Genomic DNA, 17,968 nt, shown 5'->3' on the forward strand with positions numbered 1-17,968 from the left:
GAATTACAGGATTACCTCCACATTTGCTATGGTTTGAGATACTGCTGCTAGTGCGACATCTAGTGGCAGTGAATATCGCTAATGAATATCATATGTACATAAACACTCTCAGAGGTGGGAAGTAGAACCTGTGGTGAACTTCAGCTGACATAAAAACTCAAAAGCTTTAGTTTGTCCAGTTTGGACGCGCTCCTGATGTAAATATAAAGTATTTACATCTAGCAGGGCCCATTCTGTTCAATCTGTACAATTTTGACGATTGCCCACTGGTGGATTATTTTATATTCAATTCTTGCCAATAGATCACTTTCTCCTAAGTCTTATACACTGGACCTTTTAAGAAAATACTTCATTCAATACATTGTACTCATTTTCTTGTGGACAGTTTTTCATGCTCAAAAATCTTTGCTTTAACCCTCCGTTTAAGTGAATTGTTTTTTACTTTATTTGAAGTAAGAGTAGTTCAGTTAAAGAAGTCAAAGTACATTTCAGAACCTGTACTTTTATACTTTTACTTGGTTAAAGAAGCCGAAACAGTGGTTAAACTTCAGCTCAAGTTATTTTTAATACAAGTATCTGTACCTCTACTTGAGTAAAGAATGTGTGTGCTTTTATCACCTCTGCACACACATACACACACACAGTGGATTTTTTTTAACAACAGGGAGAGCACAACTTCGCAATAACACAACGATACCCACAAGCAACAGTTAAATTCGAAAAAACAAGCTGCAAAGCAACCAAACTCATGCCATGCAGTAGCAAACTGCCAATACAACTGCCTGGACACTCCAAACAATTTGTAGAGCAACACATAATGTCCTGAGCACGTACTTACATAGGCATCAGGACAAACACCAAATGTTAGCTCTCAACTTGAACCCGGTTATGATGCTGTGGCAAGACTTTAGAGTACAGCATGAATGTACAGTTCATGCTCAAAAACCTATGTGCTGGATTTTAAAAAGTGGCAATGGTTCAAACATTCCTCCACAGGGATGTAAAAGACTTAAAGTTATTGCAAATAGAACAGTATTTAGGTTTTGGGGTGGATTACCTTTCAATGGGGGATTTAGATTAAATCTTTCCTTTCAATCAATCCAATGATGTACTCACATTGTCTTTACCTTATATTAAAATGTGTTTGTTGGTCTGCAACATTGTTCAAAAAACATTCCTCTGTTACGTCATGCTGTCAAAAAATAACTTGATGATGTGAAGAGCTACTTGTTTCTCTTATCTGTGAAGATAGTTCTTGATAAATCTTTATAAGGCTATATGTTTGGAGTCATTGCTATGTGCATGATTGTATTATGCATGTTATTAATTATAATATTTTTGCACGGCACTAAATACAAATGATTTCTGCATCATCATGCCACTCTCAATTAACATACAGAAACAGAAGCAAATGAGACAGAACTGTGGTTGTTCTCTAAGATGTGATACAGTAACATTTTGCTCTGTTGTTGCCTTTTAACTGAAGTGCCAGTATGAAAAACTCCCTCATTAACAGGGAGAAACCTCTGGCAGAACCAGGCTCAATGTGGGCGGTCATCTGCCTCGACCGGTTGGGGTGAGGAAGAAAAGTAAGGGGGGAGGAAAGGAGAGATGGGTGGAAAGCGGGGGAGAGAAGAGAGATGAGGTGGAGAGAGAGAGACCGGTAACAATTTGGCACCATCAAAATCAAGGCTAACCATAACAATAACAATGTATAGATCTACAACATGACTAGATATATTAATGAATTGCTGAGTTCTTGTAATAAATGCAGACAATGGTGATGGTGGTCGTTGTGGTCCTGTAGTCCCGGTGCCGGAGTTATCTGAAACGAGATAGAGAGAAGAGCCAGAGGGACTATGGGAGGACAAAGTGACACTTTGACATGATGACATGTTAAAACTAATAAATAAATAAATGAGTGTGGGGGGGCAGAGAGACAGAGAGACAGAGGGAAGTGAAGAAGTGCTCAGTGCATGATGGGCGTTCCCCCAGCAGTCTAAACCTATAGCAGCACAACTAAGGGATGGTTCAGGACTCACCTGATCCAGCCCTAACTATAGGCTTTATCAAAAAGGAACGTTTTTAGTTTTACTTTAAATGCTGAGACAGTGTCTGCCTCCCGAACCCAGAGTGGGAGCTGGTTCCACAGGAGAGGAGCCTGATAGCTAAATGTTCTACCTCCTGCTCTACTCTTACAGACTCTTGGAACCACTAGAGAGCCTGTGTTTTGGGAACGAAGTGATCTACTTGGATAATAAGGTGTTATCAGCTCTTTGATATATAAGGGGGCGTGATTGTTGAGGGCTTTAAAAGTGAGGAGCAGGATCTTAAATTCTATTCTAAATTTTACCGGGAGCCAATGTAAGGAAGCTAAGACAGGAGTGATATAATCTCTCCTTCTAGTTCCTGTCAGCACTCGTGCTGCAGCATTTTGGACCAACTGGAGACTTTTAACAGTCTTCATGGAGCATCCTGCTAATAGAGAGTTGCAGTAATCTAATCTAGAGGTTACAAACGCGTGGACTAGTTTTTCAGCATCCTGCTTAGACAGGATGTTTCTAATTTTGTTAATATTGCGCAGATGGAAGAAAGCCGTCCTAGACACTAGTTTAATATGGGCGTCAAATGACATGTCTTGGTCGAACAACACTCCAAGGTTCCTCACAGTGGAGCTGGAAGCCAGACTGACACCATCCAAAGTGACTATCTGGTCAGACAGTGTTTCTCTGAGATGTTTAGGGCCAATTACAACAACCTCAGTTTTGTCTGAGTTTAAAAGTAGAAAGTTTTGGGTCATCCACGCCTTGATATCTTCGAGACATTCCTGAAGTTGAACTAGGCGATTAGATTCATCATGCTTCATGGAAATATACAATTGGGTGTCGTCTGCATAGCAGTGGAATTGTATGTGGTGCTGTCTGATAATGTTGCCTAAGGGGAGCATATATAGGGTGAAGAGTATTGGTCCAAGGACAGAACCTTGTGGAACTCCATGATTAACTTGCATGTGCATGGAGGAGTCATTGTTAACATTAACAAATTGGAATCTATCTGATAAATATGATTTAAACCAGTGTAGTGCTGTTCCTTTAATTCCTATATGTTGTTCTAATCTCTGTAGCAGAATCTTATGATCTATTGTGTCGAAGGCTGCACTAAGGTCCAACAAGACGAGGACAGAGACAAGTCCATCATCTGATGCCATAAGAAGGTCATTAGTGACTTTCAATAGTGCTGTTTCTGTGCTGTGATAGGTTCTAAATCCTGACTGAAATTTTTCCAATAAACCGTTACTATCTAAGTAACCACACAGCTGGTTAGCAACGGCTTTTTCTAGGATTTTGGAAATGAAGGGCAGGTTGGATATGGGTCTATAATTAGCTAAAACCTCTGGATCAAGCGTAGGCTTTTTAAGCAGAGGTTTAATAACGGCTACCTTAAAAGCCTGTGGTACGTAGCCGGTTAGCAAAGACATGTTAATCTGATTTAATATGGAACTGTCAATTAGGGGGAGGACTTCTTTAAAAAGTCTAGTTGGAACAGAGTCCAGCTGACAAGTAGTTGGTTTGGATGATGAAACTAACGAGGTCAGTTCAGGAAGATCAATAGAGTAAAATTTGTTTAGACATAAATCTGGTGCTATGGTTTCAGGACCAGACAATGAACCCGTGTTATTCACTGGGAGGAGGTCGTTGATTTTATCCCTGATGGTTGTAATTTTATTAGCGAAGAAGCTCATGAAGTCATTGCTTCTTAGATCTAGAGGAATAGATGGGTCAGTGGAGGTGTGACTTTCTGTCAGCCTGGCTACAGTGCTGAAGAGGAACCTGGGGTTGTTCCTATTTTCTTCTATTAGTAACGAGTAATACGAGGTTTGGGCATTTCTAAGTGCTTTTTTGTAATTTATAAGGCTATTCTTCCAGGCTAGGTGGAAGTCTTGGCGATTGGTGGAGCGCCACTTCCTTTCTAGCTTCCGCGATGTCTGTTTTAGAACGCGCGTTTGGGAATTATACCACGGAGCTAATCTCCTCTGACTTACTCTCTTCTTTTTTAATGGGGCGACAGCTTCAAGTGCTGTTTTTAGTGAGGCTGCAGTACTATTTACAAAGTTATCAACTAGTGTGGGAGTAAGGTTTTGATAATCTTCTTGTATTGTACTGACACATGGCTGAGAGGGAAGTGAGGAGGGGAGCAGTTCTTTAAATTTATGAACAGTTTTGTCAGATAAACATCGACTGTAATAGACTTTCCGTCCAGAATTGACGTAATTAACAATTCTGAATTCAAATGTAAGTAAAAAATGGTCAGACAGAAGCGGGTTCTGTTGGAATATTGTTACATTTTCTATGTCAATGCCATATGTCAGGACAAGATCAAGAGTGTGATTCAGGCAGTGGGTCGGTTGATTCACATGTTGAGTGAAACCAATCGAGTCTATTATTGATTTAAATGCTGAACTAAAGCTGTCATTGGCAACATCTACATGAATATTGAAATCACCGGCTATAATGATTTGATCTGTTTTAAGGACTAATTCTGATAAAAATTCGGAGAATTCAGATAGGAATTCAGAGTAAGGGGCGGGTGGACGATAAATGATGACTATATTAATTGGTTTATGTGACGTCAGGCTTGGGTGGACGAGGCTGGTTCTAAGATTTTCGAAAGAGTTATAACTCTCTTTTGGTCGGGGGTTGATAGATAGATCAGATTTAAAGATTGCTGCAACCCCTCCACCTCTGCCTGTGTTCCGAGGAATGTGAGTATTAGAGTGGGTTGGGGGCGTCGCTTCATTTAAACCTACATATTCTCCGTCTTGTAGCCAAGTTTCGGTTAAGCATAATAAATCTATTTGATGATCAGTAATGAGATCATTTATAAGTAAAGATTTTGAATTTAGTGACCTGATATTTAATAAAGCGCATTTTATAGTTGTGTTTTCAGCTGATGTTTTGGCTGTGTTAATTTTGACTAGGTTTGAGTGTATCACCCCTCTCCTGTGTACTTTTGATTTAAAGAAATTAGGTGGTCGGGTGGCAGACACAGTTTCTATAGGACATTGTGATGGTGACTGTTTGAATAGAAGCGCAGAGAAGCGTGTAGGACTGCGACTCTGCCTCCTGGTCTCAACTCTGGATTGTCACGGTGTGGACTTTCTAACAAACGTCGTCATGTTTCTAGATATGAGAGCTGCTCCATCCCAAGTGGGATGAATACAGTCTCTCCTAATCAGACCAGGTTTCCCCCAAAAAGTTTTCCAATTGTTAACGAAGCCCACGTTGTTATCTGGACACCACCTCGACAGCCAGCGTTGAAAGGATGACGTGCGGCTAAACGTGTCATCGCTGGAAACATTAGGCAGGGGTCCAGAGAAAATTACGGAGTCCGACATTGTCTTTGCATATGTACACACCGAATCAATATTGATTTTTGTGATCTCCGACTGACGTAGTCGGAGGTCATTACTGCCGACGTGAATAATAATCTTACTGTACTTACGCTTACCCTTAGCCAGCAGTTTTAAATAGGACTCTACGTCGCCCGCTCTGGCCCCGGGAATACATTTAACTGTGGTCGCTGGTGTCGCTAACTTCACGTTCCTTAGAATAGAGTCGCCAATAACCAGAGTTTGCTCCTCAGCGGGTGTGTCGCTGAGTGGGGAAAATTTATTTGACACGTGAACGGGTTGGTGGTGAACCTGGGGCTTCGGTTTAGGGCTACGCTTCTTGTTTCGCACAGTCACCCAACCCACCTGTCCTCCCGGCTGCTCGGGAGCTGCTGGGGGGGCTGGAGAAGCTACAGCTATGTGGCTCGCACCGGCTACTGGGGACTGGCTAGCTACATCGCTACACGATCTACTCTCCATGGTGCAGAGCCGCGACTCTAAAAGGCTCATCCTCGCCTCCATCCTGGCAAATAAGCTACATTTAACACATGTGTCGTTATCGCTAAAGGAGGCAGAAGAGTGACTGAACATCAAGCACACTGAGCAGGAGAGAGCAGGGGAGTGAGAGGGAGAAGCCATCGTTAGCTGCTAATGCTAAATTGCTTTAGCTAACGGGTAGTGTGTGGCTCACAGTGGTTTTATCAACGAGTCGCTGAGACAAGGGGGTGTATGAGCGACAAGTCAAGATAGCACAACTATGAAAGCAACTTAGAATTAGCGTAAATGATTAGGATGTGAAAGGGTACAGTGAGAGACGAAGAGGAGAAGAGACCGATACAACACACAGTAGCTAACACCGGAAGTGACACAATACGCTCACCGCAATACGTCAGCACGTCAGATCCCAGAGGAGTTCAGAGGAGTGCCGATGCCAACACTAGATGTGCTTGCTCATTGTGGGAACTGTTGGGTTTCTCTATGTTAATATTGTTTTAAGGTCTTGACCTTTAAATGTAAAGTGCCTTGAGATAATGTAAATTATGAATTGGCGCTATATAAATAAAATTGAAAATTAAATTGAATGTATGACATGTGTCAGATCAGCCTATGTTGTGGTGGCTGGTCATTATCCTGTCTGGTCCATCGGCCATCACGGACCAACATCCTGTCTGGTCAACAGACTGAGGCCCCTGCTGAAGAAATACAGAGTCACTCTGTACTTGTCTGGCCATGACCACAATCTGCAGGTATGTAAGTGAGTGCACGCTCAATCATAAAAAATATCATGTGTACATAGATTCATCAAGAAAGTGTATCTCAGTGTGTTGTTATTTGTCTGTCTGTCTCTTTGACAGTTATTTATTCTTTTTCATATCCCACTTATCACACTGTGTTTGAGAAGAGTATGTGCAAGATTGCCCCTCTCTGTACAGGAGGTGGCATTCACTAGTGGGTGCTACAAAGACTGTACTTGTTGATAGTTCAAAGCTAGTTTGCATCATTTTCTGGCACCAAGACTGGCATGTGCCCACATTACACAATCACAGGTTTTATACATTTCGAAAAATTAGAAACCATCCAGATAGTTATTGGGTTAAATGATACTTTGTTTCAACGGATATTACTGGTCAATATAATTAGTCATAAAGATGAAATCTTATTTATTTTATATGAGCACAGTGTTGACATATTGTTCCAGGAAGATGAGCATTTGTTTTTCCTGCAGTAGTATAACTTACAGTCCAACAATTGGCTTCAACTTATCTCAATGAAGTAAATGATTGCACAATGTGATGGCTACTGAGTAAAGACAGCATTAAGAATGGTACACTGTAAGCCTTATCTTCACTATGCAAGTCTGTATGGCACAAAATGACTGTAAAAAAACTTAAGTCACTGCACAACAGAAGCAGAAAGGGAGGGGGGATTGAAAAGATGGAAACAATAACAGAATGATACACTGTGATGGAATATCTGGTAACTTCATCTACCACTTGTATGATATGGTTTTATATTTAATTTTATAATTACCTCAACATTATAAAGTGATCTGTGTGTCTGTAAAACACATTGGAGCAAGAGGAATCTACTGTGCAACGTGAGTGTTGCAGTCTAAGCATACAGATGTGTTGATTGTCAATATGTGTATGCCAGTGTAAGAGGGAATCAATGTGCTGCATAAAGCCCTACAATGAAATAAGATTGGAAACAAGTGGTGGATATGAAAACAGTTCAGTCAGGAGAGACTTTAACTTGACAGTTGAATATTTTTTTTTATTTCTATGCAATTAAGTCTTTTGGCATTTTGACCCCTATGTGATGTCATCGGCATCAGAGGGGTTGATGGAGAAATAATTATGAATGACTCTGCTGGACTGGACCATGGCTTCGGATTAAACCGGAGGAGATTGGGTTGAAGGGGAGTTACAGCGGATCACTAATGACAGCTGACTGCCGGAGAGAGGAGAAAGGATTTCAAATTTGATCACAACCGCACTACTGGCTGGATGAGATTGTGGCAATATCTGAATGGCCATTCAAAATGCCCACAATCAGCTGATTAATAAGAAGAAATATATATAGAGAGATAGATTTGTGAGTAATTGAATATTTAAAATTTATATAGCACGGTATCACAACAAGCAGTTGTCTAAGGGTGCTGCACAAAAGTCCAAGTCCAAGAAGAAACACAAAATCCAACTTGTTCCACACCAAGCAAGCATGAGCAACAGCGGGGAGGAAAAACTCCCAGGTGTAAGAAACCTCCGGCAGAACTGGGCTCTGTGTGGACGGCCTCTGCCAGGAACGGTTTATGAGAAAGTCTTCCTGAATTCCAAACATGAAAGAGTACCTGTGGCAGCCTTCACTTGTCATAAAAACTCAAGAGGCATTTAGTTTGTCCAGTTTTTACTACTGTAAAAACATGGTGGCCTCTGTAGAGAGGGCCTGCTCCCCATGTAAATATAAAGTATTTAAATATAAATGGCTCATTCTAAGAAAACAACAATCGTACAATTTAGATAAAACACACTAGGGAAAACATCACTAGGATTACTTTGTATTCAGTTTCTGCTCCCTTTCACCTAAATCTTACACACTGAACCTTTAATGAATTTTGTCGCTGTATCTTGGTCTAATTGAGCACAACAATGATGCCTTTAATGCTGTCTGTCTCTGTTGGAGAGATGAGTGGATAAGAGGGGAGAGAAGAGAGAGAGAGAGACAGAGAGAGACTGTTGTTGTCATAAAAATATAAATATAATGAATAGTGATACATTGAGATGCAATTATATTATTAATAATAACAGTTTATCATCATCATCATAATCATAATATGGTGGTAGTATTAGTAGTGAAATTTGGAGAGAGAGGGAGAGAGATAGAGAGATGGAAGCACAAACAATGGACTTTAGTTACATGAAGTAATATGAGAAAAATATGGGGCCACAGGCACAGTTCAGTGCATGTTGGGAGTTGTAGAAGAAAATTGTTGTTGTTTTCTCTATTTCTTTTGATATTTTTATGCACCTTTCAAGTTCCTGCTTTTCTTCATGACATCGATCTTTGTGTTTACTGTATCTACTTTCCCAGGAGGATGGCTTTTGAGACAGCTTTCCTGCTGCTTCCCCAAACCTTTTATAGTTTGTTTTGGGGACATTGAGCAAGCCCGCTGTAGACGACCTGAGGGAATGATTCGTAACATATTCCAATAAACAGTCAGAGATGTATGACGGTGCTGTACCATTAAGAGAATTAAAAACAAGTAAAATAATTTTAAAATCAATCCTCAGTGATGCTAGAAGCCAGTGTAAAGACACTAAAATAAAAGTAATATGGAATCTTTTCCTATTTCTCATTAAAACCATGGCTGCTGAATTTTGCAAAAGCTGTAGGCAATCGATGGATTTTTTCGGTAATCCTGAATATAGTGCATTACAGTAGTCCAGGCGAGAAAGTATAAAAGCATGAATCAACTTTTTGGCAGTTTCCAAAGTGAGGTACAGTCTTACTCTTGCAATGTTTCTTAAATGATAAAAGGCAATCTTTGTGACATTGTTTATGTGTGGATTAAAATCTAGTCCTGAGTAACACCCAGGTTCTTTATTTTTGATTTGTTTTGCTGCTCCAACTTTGCTGATAATCTTTTGTCCTTGAACATCAGTACCAATTACAAGATTTTCAGTTTTATTTTCACAGGCAATTTATAACTTGGTTTGGCGCATCAGAGTCATCTGGCACTAAATAAGGGAAGACACATGATGGATCAGATTTTTCTAACAAAAAGTAATTTATAAAGAACTAAAACAAAAAAGAAATTCAACTGATAAGGCTGACAGGAACTGAATTCCAGACCAAAACAAGATCAAATTAATGCTACAGAAATCAAAACTCATCTGAATGGCAGGATGAGCATGGCTATTATTATATGAGGCAGTGGCCAGCTACCTCTACTTCACTGATGGTCCCCAGCTCCAGTTAATGTAAAACTTAGAGAGTTTTAGATAAAGGACCTGTGCGTAGCAACCTAACAAAAACCAGTGCCATGTTTAAATGACTAAATTACGAGTTTTGATTTGCATATGATGCTTGCATCTTTTGAAGAGAGCCATGTGGTATATCTAGACATACTCCCAGACCAGCCAACCATTTTATTTAACCCGAGAAGGGACATTGCGATTGACTGCTTTTTTTTCAGCTGCACCCACACACACACACACAGCAATACACCCAGTGTCCTGTCAGATCCGGCTTTAACTGATTCTTTGCTTTGCCACAAATAAAACAGGGTATATAGGGATACATCCTGTTTCCATCCTTTCGCACAACTTTCATTTCAATTCCATTTAGATGCTCCAGTCTATTCATGTAGAAAATAACACTGTTGACATCAAGAAGCTATAGAGATTTTAACTGCATGCTTGGTTTTGAGCAAAAATACTTCACAATGTCTTATTTGGTGTGTAAGTTCACACAGAATACCAATGAAAAGTAAATGCCACCAAAACTTCAGTGTCAGGACTAGACTACTGCTGTGTGTGTTGCTCTCCACTGACGCATCTGGCATACATGTAACGTAGTCACACTAACACTTAGTTTGTTTTGTTTTTTTTGTTTGGTTCCATGTCTCATAACTAACTCTCCTGTCATTTCAGGGCCTGCCCTTCTTCCTGCCTTGCTATCACGTGATTTCCCTCACGTGGTTTTCCCCGCCCACCTCCTCACCTGCAGTTCATTTGCTCATTAGTTCCTCAGTATAAATACCAGTCATTTTCACTCGCTCCCTGCCAGATTGTCTAGTGTGTTCTTGCCTAGCTATCCCGCATTATATTCTGTGTTCTTGCCTGCCTGTTCCTGACCTGACTGCTACCCTGCTTGGATTTTTGGATTCCCTTCTTGCCTGCCCCTTCGGATTTGTTTGCTGTACTGACTGATATCCTGGTTTTGACCTCTGCCTGTCTTTTCACTGCCTGTTGGTGAATAAACCACGTTGCCCACACTAAGACTGTCTGTTGGCGTGCTTTTGGGTTCTCCCTTGCCAGCACCAGTGTGCGTGACAGAACAATCTGGCCACTATGAACCCAGCCGACGCAGACTCAATGCGCAATGAGCTGAGAGCGCAGGCCAGCGCTCTTCAGCGACACGACGAACAATTTACCTCCATTTCAGGCGGTCTGCAGGAGATGGCGGCTCGTCATGAGAGGAGCATGGACAGCATTCAGGAACATCTCCAAAGGCTCTCTCTGTCGGAACGCGGTCGGGATCCTGCATCCTCTGTCAGTCCTCATGTCCAGTCTCCCCCGATGTCGGATGCTCGTTTGCCTCCTCCAGAACGTTATTCCGGAGCTCCGGGTTCCTGCCGGCCGTTCCTCGTACAGTGTTCCCTCATCTTTGAACTCCAGCCTTCCGCCTTTCCCAGCGAGAGGTCCAGGGTGGCGTATATCGTCTCTCTGCTTACCGGCAGAGCTAGAGATTGGGGAACCGCAGAGTGGGAGAAGCAATCCGCCATCTGCTCATCTGTCAAACTGTTCTCCGACGAGCTGCGGAAAGTTTTCGACCATGTTACACCAGGAAGAGAGGTCGCTCGGGGTTTGTTTAACCTGACACAGGGAGGGAGGTCCGTGTCCGATTACTCAATCGAGTTCCGGACCGTAGCAGCTGAAAGTAACTGGAACGCTGCCTCGCTCTTCGATGCTTTCTACAACGGTCTCTCAGACGACATCAAAGACGAGCTGGCGGCTCGTGATCTTCCCGTTGATTTGGACGCACTGGTCTCTCTCTCTATACGCATAGACGGTCGTCTGCGGGAGCGGCGGAGGGAGAGGGTTCGGTCCGCTGCTTCACCTGCGCGGGTCAACCCGCAATTCCATCCTCCGGGGCGTCCTTCTGAGCAGCACACGAACGCTCCTGGTGACGCTTCTGAGCCGATGCAGCTGGGCAGGACACGGCTGTCTACAGCAGAACGACAGCGCCGCCTAAAGGAGAACAGGTGTCTGTACTGCGGCCAGGACGGCCATTTCGCCTCTTCTTGTCCAGTAAAAGACATGGCTCACCAGTCATCCCGAGGGCGCTGGTGAGCCGGATTATGAACTCTGAAATGCCCTCTCGGTCTTTGGTTCAGGTCAAGCTGTTCTGTTCCGGGAATTATCAGACTGTCTCAGCCCTCATTGACTCCGGCGCAGATGAAAGCTTGTTGGACAGGACTCTTGCCTCCAAGCTGGGTCTTGGTCAGGTGGATCTGGAGGAACCTATCGACGCCTCAGCCTTGGATGGTCGTCTCCTCTTCCGGGTTACACATCGCTCTACTCCCCTTCAAATGACCATTTCAGGTAATCACACTGAGACTCTTTCTTTTCACCTGATCAATGCTCCACAACAACCTGTCATTTTGGGATTTCCTTGGCTTAGGAGACATAATCCACACATTGACTGGTCCTCGGGAACTATACTGCAGTGGAGTACTCATTGTCACGCTATCTGTTTGAAGTCTGCCCTGTCACCTGCCTCTGGTTTGACTGTTCCCTCTGAGTTTCCAGACCTGTCACAAATTCCTAAAGATTATCTGGATCTGAAGGAGGTTTTTAACAAGGCCCGGGCCACCTCTTTGCCTCCACATCGCCCTTACGATTGTGCCATTAACCTCCTCCCAGGTACATCTCCCCCTAGAGGGCGACTCTTCTCCTTATCGGTTCCTGAGACAAAGACAATGGAAAAATACATCAATGACTCCCTGGCGGCAGGGATCATACGACCATCATCGTCTCCCGCTGGAGCAGGATTTTTTTTTGTGGGCAAAAAGGACAAAACCCTGCGACCTTGCATTGACTTCAGGGGACTTAATGACATTACCATCAAAGACCGGTACCCTCTTCCATTAATCTCCTCTGCTTTTGAACTGCTACAAGGGGCTACCATTTTCTCCAGACTCGACCTCCGCAACGCTTATCACTTGGTGAGAATCAGGGAGGGTGATGAGTGGAAAACAGCCTTTAATACTCCTAATGGTCATTATGAGTATTTGGTCATGCCATTTGGTCTTACCAATGCCCCTGCAGTCTTCCAGGGTTTAGTTAATGATGTTCTGCGGGATCTACTCAACATGTCTGTTTTCATATATCTGGATGACATTCTAATTTTTTCTAAGTCCAGGCAGGAGCATGTGGTGCATGTACGCCAGGTTCTGCAGAGGCTCTTGGAGAACCAGCTCTTTGTTAAAGCGGAGAAGTGTGAATTTCATGCTTCAGAGGTATCCTTCCTAGGTTTTATTATCAACGCTGGCAACATCCGGATGGACCCGGCCAAGACCAAGGCAGTCGCTGACTGGCCAGCTCCATCCACACGCAGGGAGCTTCAGCGCTTCCTGGGATTTGCTAACTTTTACCGAAGGTTCATTCGTAATTACAGTTCGGTGGCAGCTCCCCTCACTGCCCTCACCTCCCTCAGTAAGCCCTTCCGGTGGTCCTCCGGGGCTGAAGCGGCTTTTGGTGAGTTGAAGTCACGCTTCACCTCTGCTCCCATTCTCATTTTTGCAGATCCCACTCGCCAGTTTATCGTGGAGGTGGATGCCTCGGACACCGGTGTAGGGGCAGTCCTTTCTCAGCGGTCGGCTGAGGACCATAAAGTTCACCCATGTGCTTTCTTCTCCCGAAAACTAGATCCAGCAGAAAGGAATTATGACATTGGGAACCGGGAGCTGTTGGCAGTAAAACTTGCACTAGAAGAATGGAGACATTGGTTGGAGGGGGCAGAGCTACCATTTGTGGTTTGGACTGACCACAAAAACCTTGAATATATCCGATCGGCCAAGAGACTGAACTCTCGTCAGGCTAGGTGGGCTCTCTTCTTCAACCGTTTTGATTTCTCCCTATCATACAGACCAGGTTCCAAAAATGTCAAGCCCGATGCTCTGTCCCGTCAGTTCCAGTCAGAGGATTCTCCATCCCAGCCTGAAGGTATCCTCTCCTCTGCATGCGTCATCGGGGCGGTAACCTGGGAGGTGGAGAATAAGGTAAAACGCTCCCACACCGAGCACCCTACTCCTAGTGCTTGTCCAGAGAACCGGTTGTTTGTTCCAGACAGTCTTCGTTCTGAAGTCCTCCAGTGGGGGCACTCTTCTCGCCTGGCTTGCCATCCCGGGGTGAGACGCACTTTGGCCCTGCTTCGACAACGCTTCTGGTGGTCTTGCATGGAAAGGGACACCAAGGAGTTTGTTGCTGCTTGCCGTGTCTGCTCTCAACAAAAGAGCTCTCACCAAGCTCCATCCGGTCTCCTTCATCCTCTGCCAGTTCCTCGCCGTCCCTGGTCTCACATTTCTTTGGATTTTGTCACCGGCTTACCACCTTCAAACGGTAACACAGTTATACTCACTGTTATTGATCGCTTTTCCAAAGCTGCCATGCTCATTCCATTACCCAAATTACCTACCGCCAAGGAAATGGCTGAAGTTTTGTTGCAACATGTGTTCCGGCTGCATGGCCTCCCATCTGATGTGGTCTCTGACCGGGGACCACAATTCACATCTCACTTTTGGTCCGAGTTTTGCAGGATGTTGGGGGCTACTGTCAGTTTGTCATCTGGTTTCCACCCACAATCCAATGGTCAAGCAGAACGCATGAATCAGGAAATGGAGACAGCTCTGCGCTGCCTTACTTCCCACAACCCCTCCTCCTGGTCTGAGCAGCTCCTGTGGATTGAGTACGCTCATAATACCCTGCCCAGTTCAGCCACTGGTCTTTCACCCTTCCAATGCTCCCGGGGGTACCAACCACCACTCTTTCCAGAACAGGAACGTGAAGCCAGCGTTCCCTCAGTGCAGGCATATGTCCGACGGTGTCGGCGCACTTGGATGCAGGCCCGCACCACACTCATGCGCTCTTCCGACCGTTACCAGCGATCGGCCAATCGACATCGCAATCCTGCACCCCGGTACACTCCAGGACAGCGCGTCTGGCTGTCGACACGGGATCTTCCCCTCAGAGTAGAATCCAAGAAGTTGGCTCCCCGTTTTGTCGGCCCGTTCCGGATCTCTAAAATAGTTAATCCTGCGGCTGTCCGTCTTCGTCTTCCATCTTCCATGAGGATTAACCCCACATTCCATGTTTCCAAGGTCAAACCTGTCAAGGAGAGTCCACTTCAGTCCTCCTCCAAACCCCCACCACCCCCCCGGCTCATTGACGGGGCACCTGCGTACACTGTCCGTCGTCTCATCAAATCCAGGCGACGTGGTAGGGGAGTGCAGTATTTGGTTGACTGGGAGGGTTACGGCCCCGAAGAACGCTCCTGGGTCCCTGCTCGCAGCATCCTGGATCCAGCTCTCATTATAGACTTCCACCGGGCTCATCCTGAGCAACCGGGTGGGACGGCAGGGGCCGTCCCTAGAGGGGGGGGTTCTGTAACGTAGTCACACTAACACTTAGTTTGTTTTGTTTTTTTTGTTTGGTTCCATGTCTCATAACTAACTCTCCTGTCATTTCAGGGCCTGCCCTTCTTCCTGCCTTGCTATCACGTGATTTCCCTCACGTGGTTTTCCCCGCCCACCTCCTCACCTGCAGTTCATTTGCTCATTAGTTCCTCAGTATAAATACCAGTCATTTTCACTCGCTCCCTGCCAGATTGTCTAGTGTGTTCTTGCCTAGCTATCCCGCATTATATTCTGTGTTCTTGCCTGCCTGTTCCTGACCTGACTGCTACCCTGCTTGGATTTTTGGATTCCCTTCTTGCCTGCCCCTTCGGATTTGTTTGCTGTACTGACTGATATCCTGGTTTTGACCTCTGCCTGTCTTTTCACTGCCTGTTGGTGAATAAACCACGTTGCCCACACTAAGACTGTCTGTTGGCGTGCTTTTGGGTTCTCCCTTGCCAGCACCAGTGTGCGTGACAATACAGGCAAGTCCAGATCAGTCAGTTCTATTAAATTGGTCTTAGAGATGTGGACTTTCTGCAGAAAACACAGAATGGAAAACATGCGGTTTGTAATGAGTAAAAATGTATGCCTGTTTGAGACCGATATCGTGATGTCTCCTTTTACTCACCTTTCCAGTGCTTTTGTTTTTCCGATAGGTGACTTTATAGTGCAGCTGGTCAGCAAAGATGTCCCTGATGTTCAGCTCGTGGCCATCTTTAAACAGGGCGGTGAGTGGGTCAGTCACATACAGGGTGGTTTTCTTTTGGCTTTCAATCACCTCCAGCTTGAAGTCAGGTTTGCCTATCTCAGCTGTGGAGAAGGGAGGGAGACTGTCACCTGTGCATGTACACCACTGTATCTCTCATGGAAGTTACCATTTTAATTATGTTAGAGGCCAAAAAATTGTGAGCATTGACAACGCTGAAGCCATTTTTAGATATGATAGGTAAAGTGAGCAGTATTGGCTACAGAGTTTACCCATAGTCTGACTTTCAAACATGCACAACACAACAGGAGGTTCTCTGCACAGACATGTTCAGAACAGCAACACACACACAAACACTCTCTCTCACAGTGCTTTCACATTGAACGGAAGCGTATTGCATTCACTTGGAAAAAAAAAACTCTGTTTACAATGCATGTCTAAATCAGTATTTTTTTCAGTTTTTCTGACTTTTTTTTTTCTATTTTTGGAGTAATTTTTCTTCTGTTTTTCGGACTTTTTTTTCTTTCTGCGTTTAGAGAGCATTTGAAACAATAGACGCTTTCATTCCTTTATTGAGAGCTAGATGTAATGGAAACAAAAATTACCTGCTTGTTTAGTTTAATCAAGTTTTACTTTGATCTGGGTTTAAGACACTGGGAGATAGTCCTGTCTTTAAGTCATATAGATGGTATTATCATTAGTTTGTCGAATCTACGCAGGCACCTGAGGACTTTGCGGTTGCTCAGAAGGAAAGCCCATTCAGATCTGCTGAGATGGGGCATGTATGTGCGGGCAGGAGTCACCATAGGTCCATGGGAGTCACTTGCAGGTTGGAGGTTCCGAGGGAGTTCGAAGTATCTCGATAATTCAGAAATTCAGAAAAAAAACTACTCCGAAAAACAGATAAGAATTACTGTGAAAAACAGAAAAAAAAAATTTGTCAGAAAAACAGAAAAAAATATTCAAAAAAACAAACAAAAAAATAAATTACTCAGAAAAAACTGTTGTTTTGTTTTTTTCAAGTGAATGCAATACACTTCCATAGAATTCTCCTGAAATTATACTAGGAGGCCAGGAGGAGAAAGTCTGCAAAAACTGGGGAGCGTCTCACTTGGACATCTGCATTCACACATGCACCTCCTCTGGCAAATATACTGAGAAACTGCTGAGTTCGGTGCATGTCAGAAAGCAGCTTGAGAAAGACAGAGCTGAGCTGCAACAAGAGGTCATTCAGAAGGACCGTAGCACTGACGGGCTCTGGGACAATTTAACAGCTGTTATTTCCAACACGTTTTGTCAATTAGAAAAAAGTCTTCACGAGTGTAGCAGAAGAACGTACTGTCTTTGTAGGGGCAGAACCGTGGTGTGCTGGTGTGAGGGGACTCAATGAGGTCAGTGGTGGCCCCCCTCGGGGTTTCGGACAGGACGTCAGCTGTGTAGTAGGCGTTCAGGTCAGTCAGAGAGCTGGACAGATCACACACTGTTTCTGTGGTCTGGATACAGTGAGAAGTCCTCTGATTGTTCCCTGAAACCCTGTAAAATTTGACAAGTTTCATATGGACATGAATGATGGATGAAAATAGTCTTATTTAGTCTATAATAGACACCAGATGAGCAATAAATTAGGTCTTAAGTCTGTCTAGTCTGGGTTTCATTTATAACGCATACAGTCAGAAATAAATAATTTATTATCTGTGCAAAATAACATTGATGTGAATATACTGTGGAACAATGAGCTGAAAGAGCTGTTTGCAGCTGTTGGCATTTGTTAATTCTATTTGATTGTTGACATTGCTCTTGCCTCTTTCATTTTTCTCTTATTGAATTACAAAGGTCAATTGTCTTTTAGTTATCTTACTATTTAAAGAGCTCTGGCCTAAAATATACATTCCAGTAAAAGCTTTTACTGAATCAATAATGGAAAAACTCATTCCTGCAAGGTCACATAGCGGGAAAGTGTGAGGGCATTTGC

At 43.7% G+C, this 17,968-nt stretch overlaps 1 protein-coding gene and 1 long non-coding RNA gene across 3 annotated transcripts; both read right to left on the reverse strand.

Annotated features, from left to right (window-relative positions):
• Window positions 1-1,594: 1,594 nt before the first annotated feature.
• On the reverse strand, window positions 1,595-6,286 carry LOC138406960 (uncharacterized). Of its 2 annotated transcripts, none has more exons than XR_011240515.1 (2): window positions 5,509-6,286; window positions 1,595-1,825 (listed from the first exon to the last, which is right to left on the reverse strand). It is a non-coding gene; the product is annotated as an uncharacterized lncRNA (long non-coding RNA). The 2 variants fall into 2 exon arrangements; XR_011240377.1 differs by having other exon boundaries at window positions 5,503-6,286.
• Window positions 6,287-15,670: 9,384 nt separating this feature from the next.
• On the reverse strand, window positions 15,671-17,611 carry LOC138411985 (tissue factor-like). Its single transcript, XM_069534177.1, has 4 exons — window positions 17,336-17,611; window positions 15,919-16,100; window positions 15,781-15,824; window positions 15,671-15,677 (listed from the first exon to the last, which is right to left on the reverse strand). The coding sequence occupies exons 1-4, from the start codon at window positions 17,550-17,552 to the stop codon at window positions 15,671-15,673; spliced, it is 450 nt and encodes a 149-aa protein (XP_069390278.1). The 5' UTR covers window positions 17,553-17,611.
• Between the last annotated feature and the right edge of the window lie 357 nt (window positions 17,612-17,968).

The sequence above is a fragment of the Paralichthys olivaceus genome, chromosome 1 (genome assembly GCF_024713975.1).
Source record: "Paralichthys olivaceus isolate ysfri-2021 chromosome 1, ASM2471397v2, whole genome shotgun sequence".
Lineage (NCBI taxonomy): Eukaryota > Metazoa > Chordata > Actinopteri > Pleuronectiformes > Paralichthyidae > Paralichthys > Paralichthys olivaceus.

What these genes read in the sequence shown, in the direction of transcription:
- LOC138411985 (XM_069534177.1), bottom strand. Translation starts at nt 17,552, where the DNA reads ATGAAACTTGTCAAATTTTACAGGGTTTCAGGGAACAATCAGAGGACT. An exon ending in GTTCTGCCCCTACAAAGACA is followed by an intron (nt 16,101 to 17,335) that starts GTACGTTCTTCT and finishes CCTTCTCCACAG; the next exon opens with CTGAGATAGGCAAACCTGAC. An exon ending in AAAACAAAAGCACTGGAAAG is followed by an intron (nt 15,825 to 15,918) that starts GTGAGTAAAAGG and finishes TGTTTTCTGCAG; the next exon opens with AAAGTCCACATCTCTAAGAC.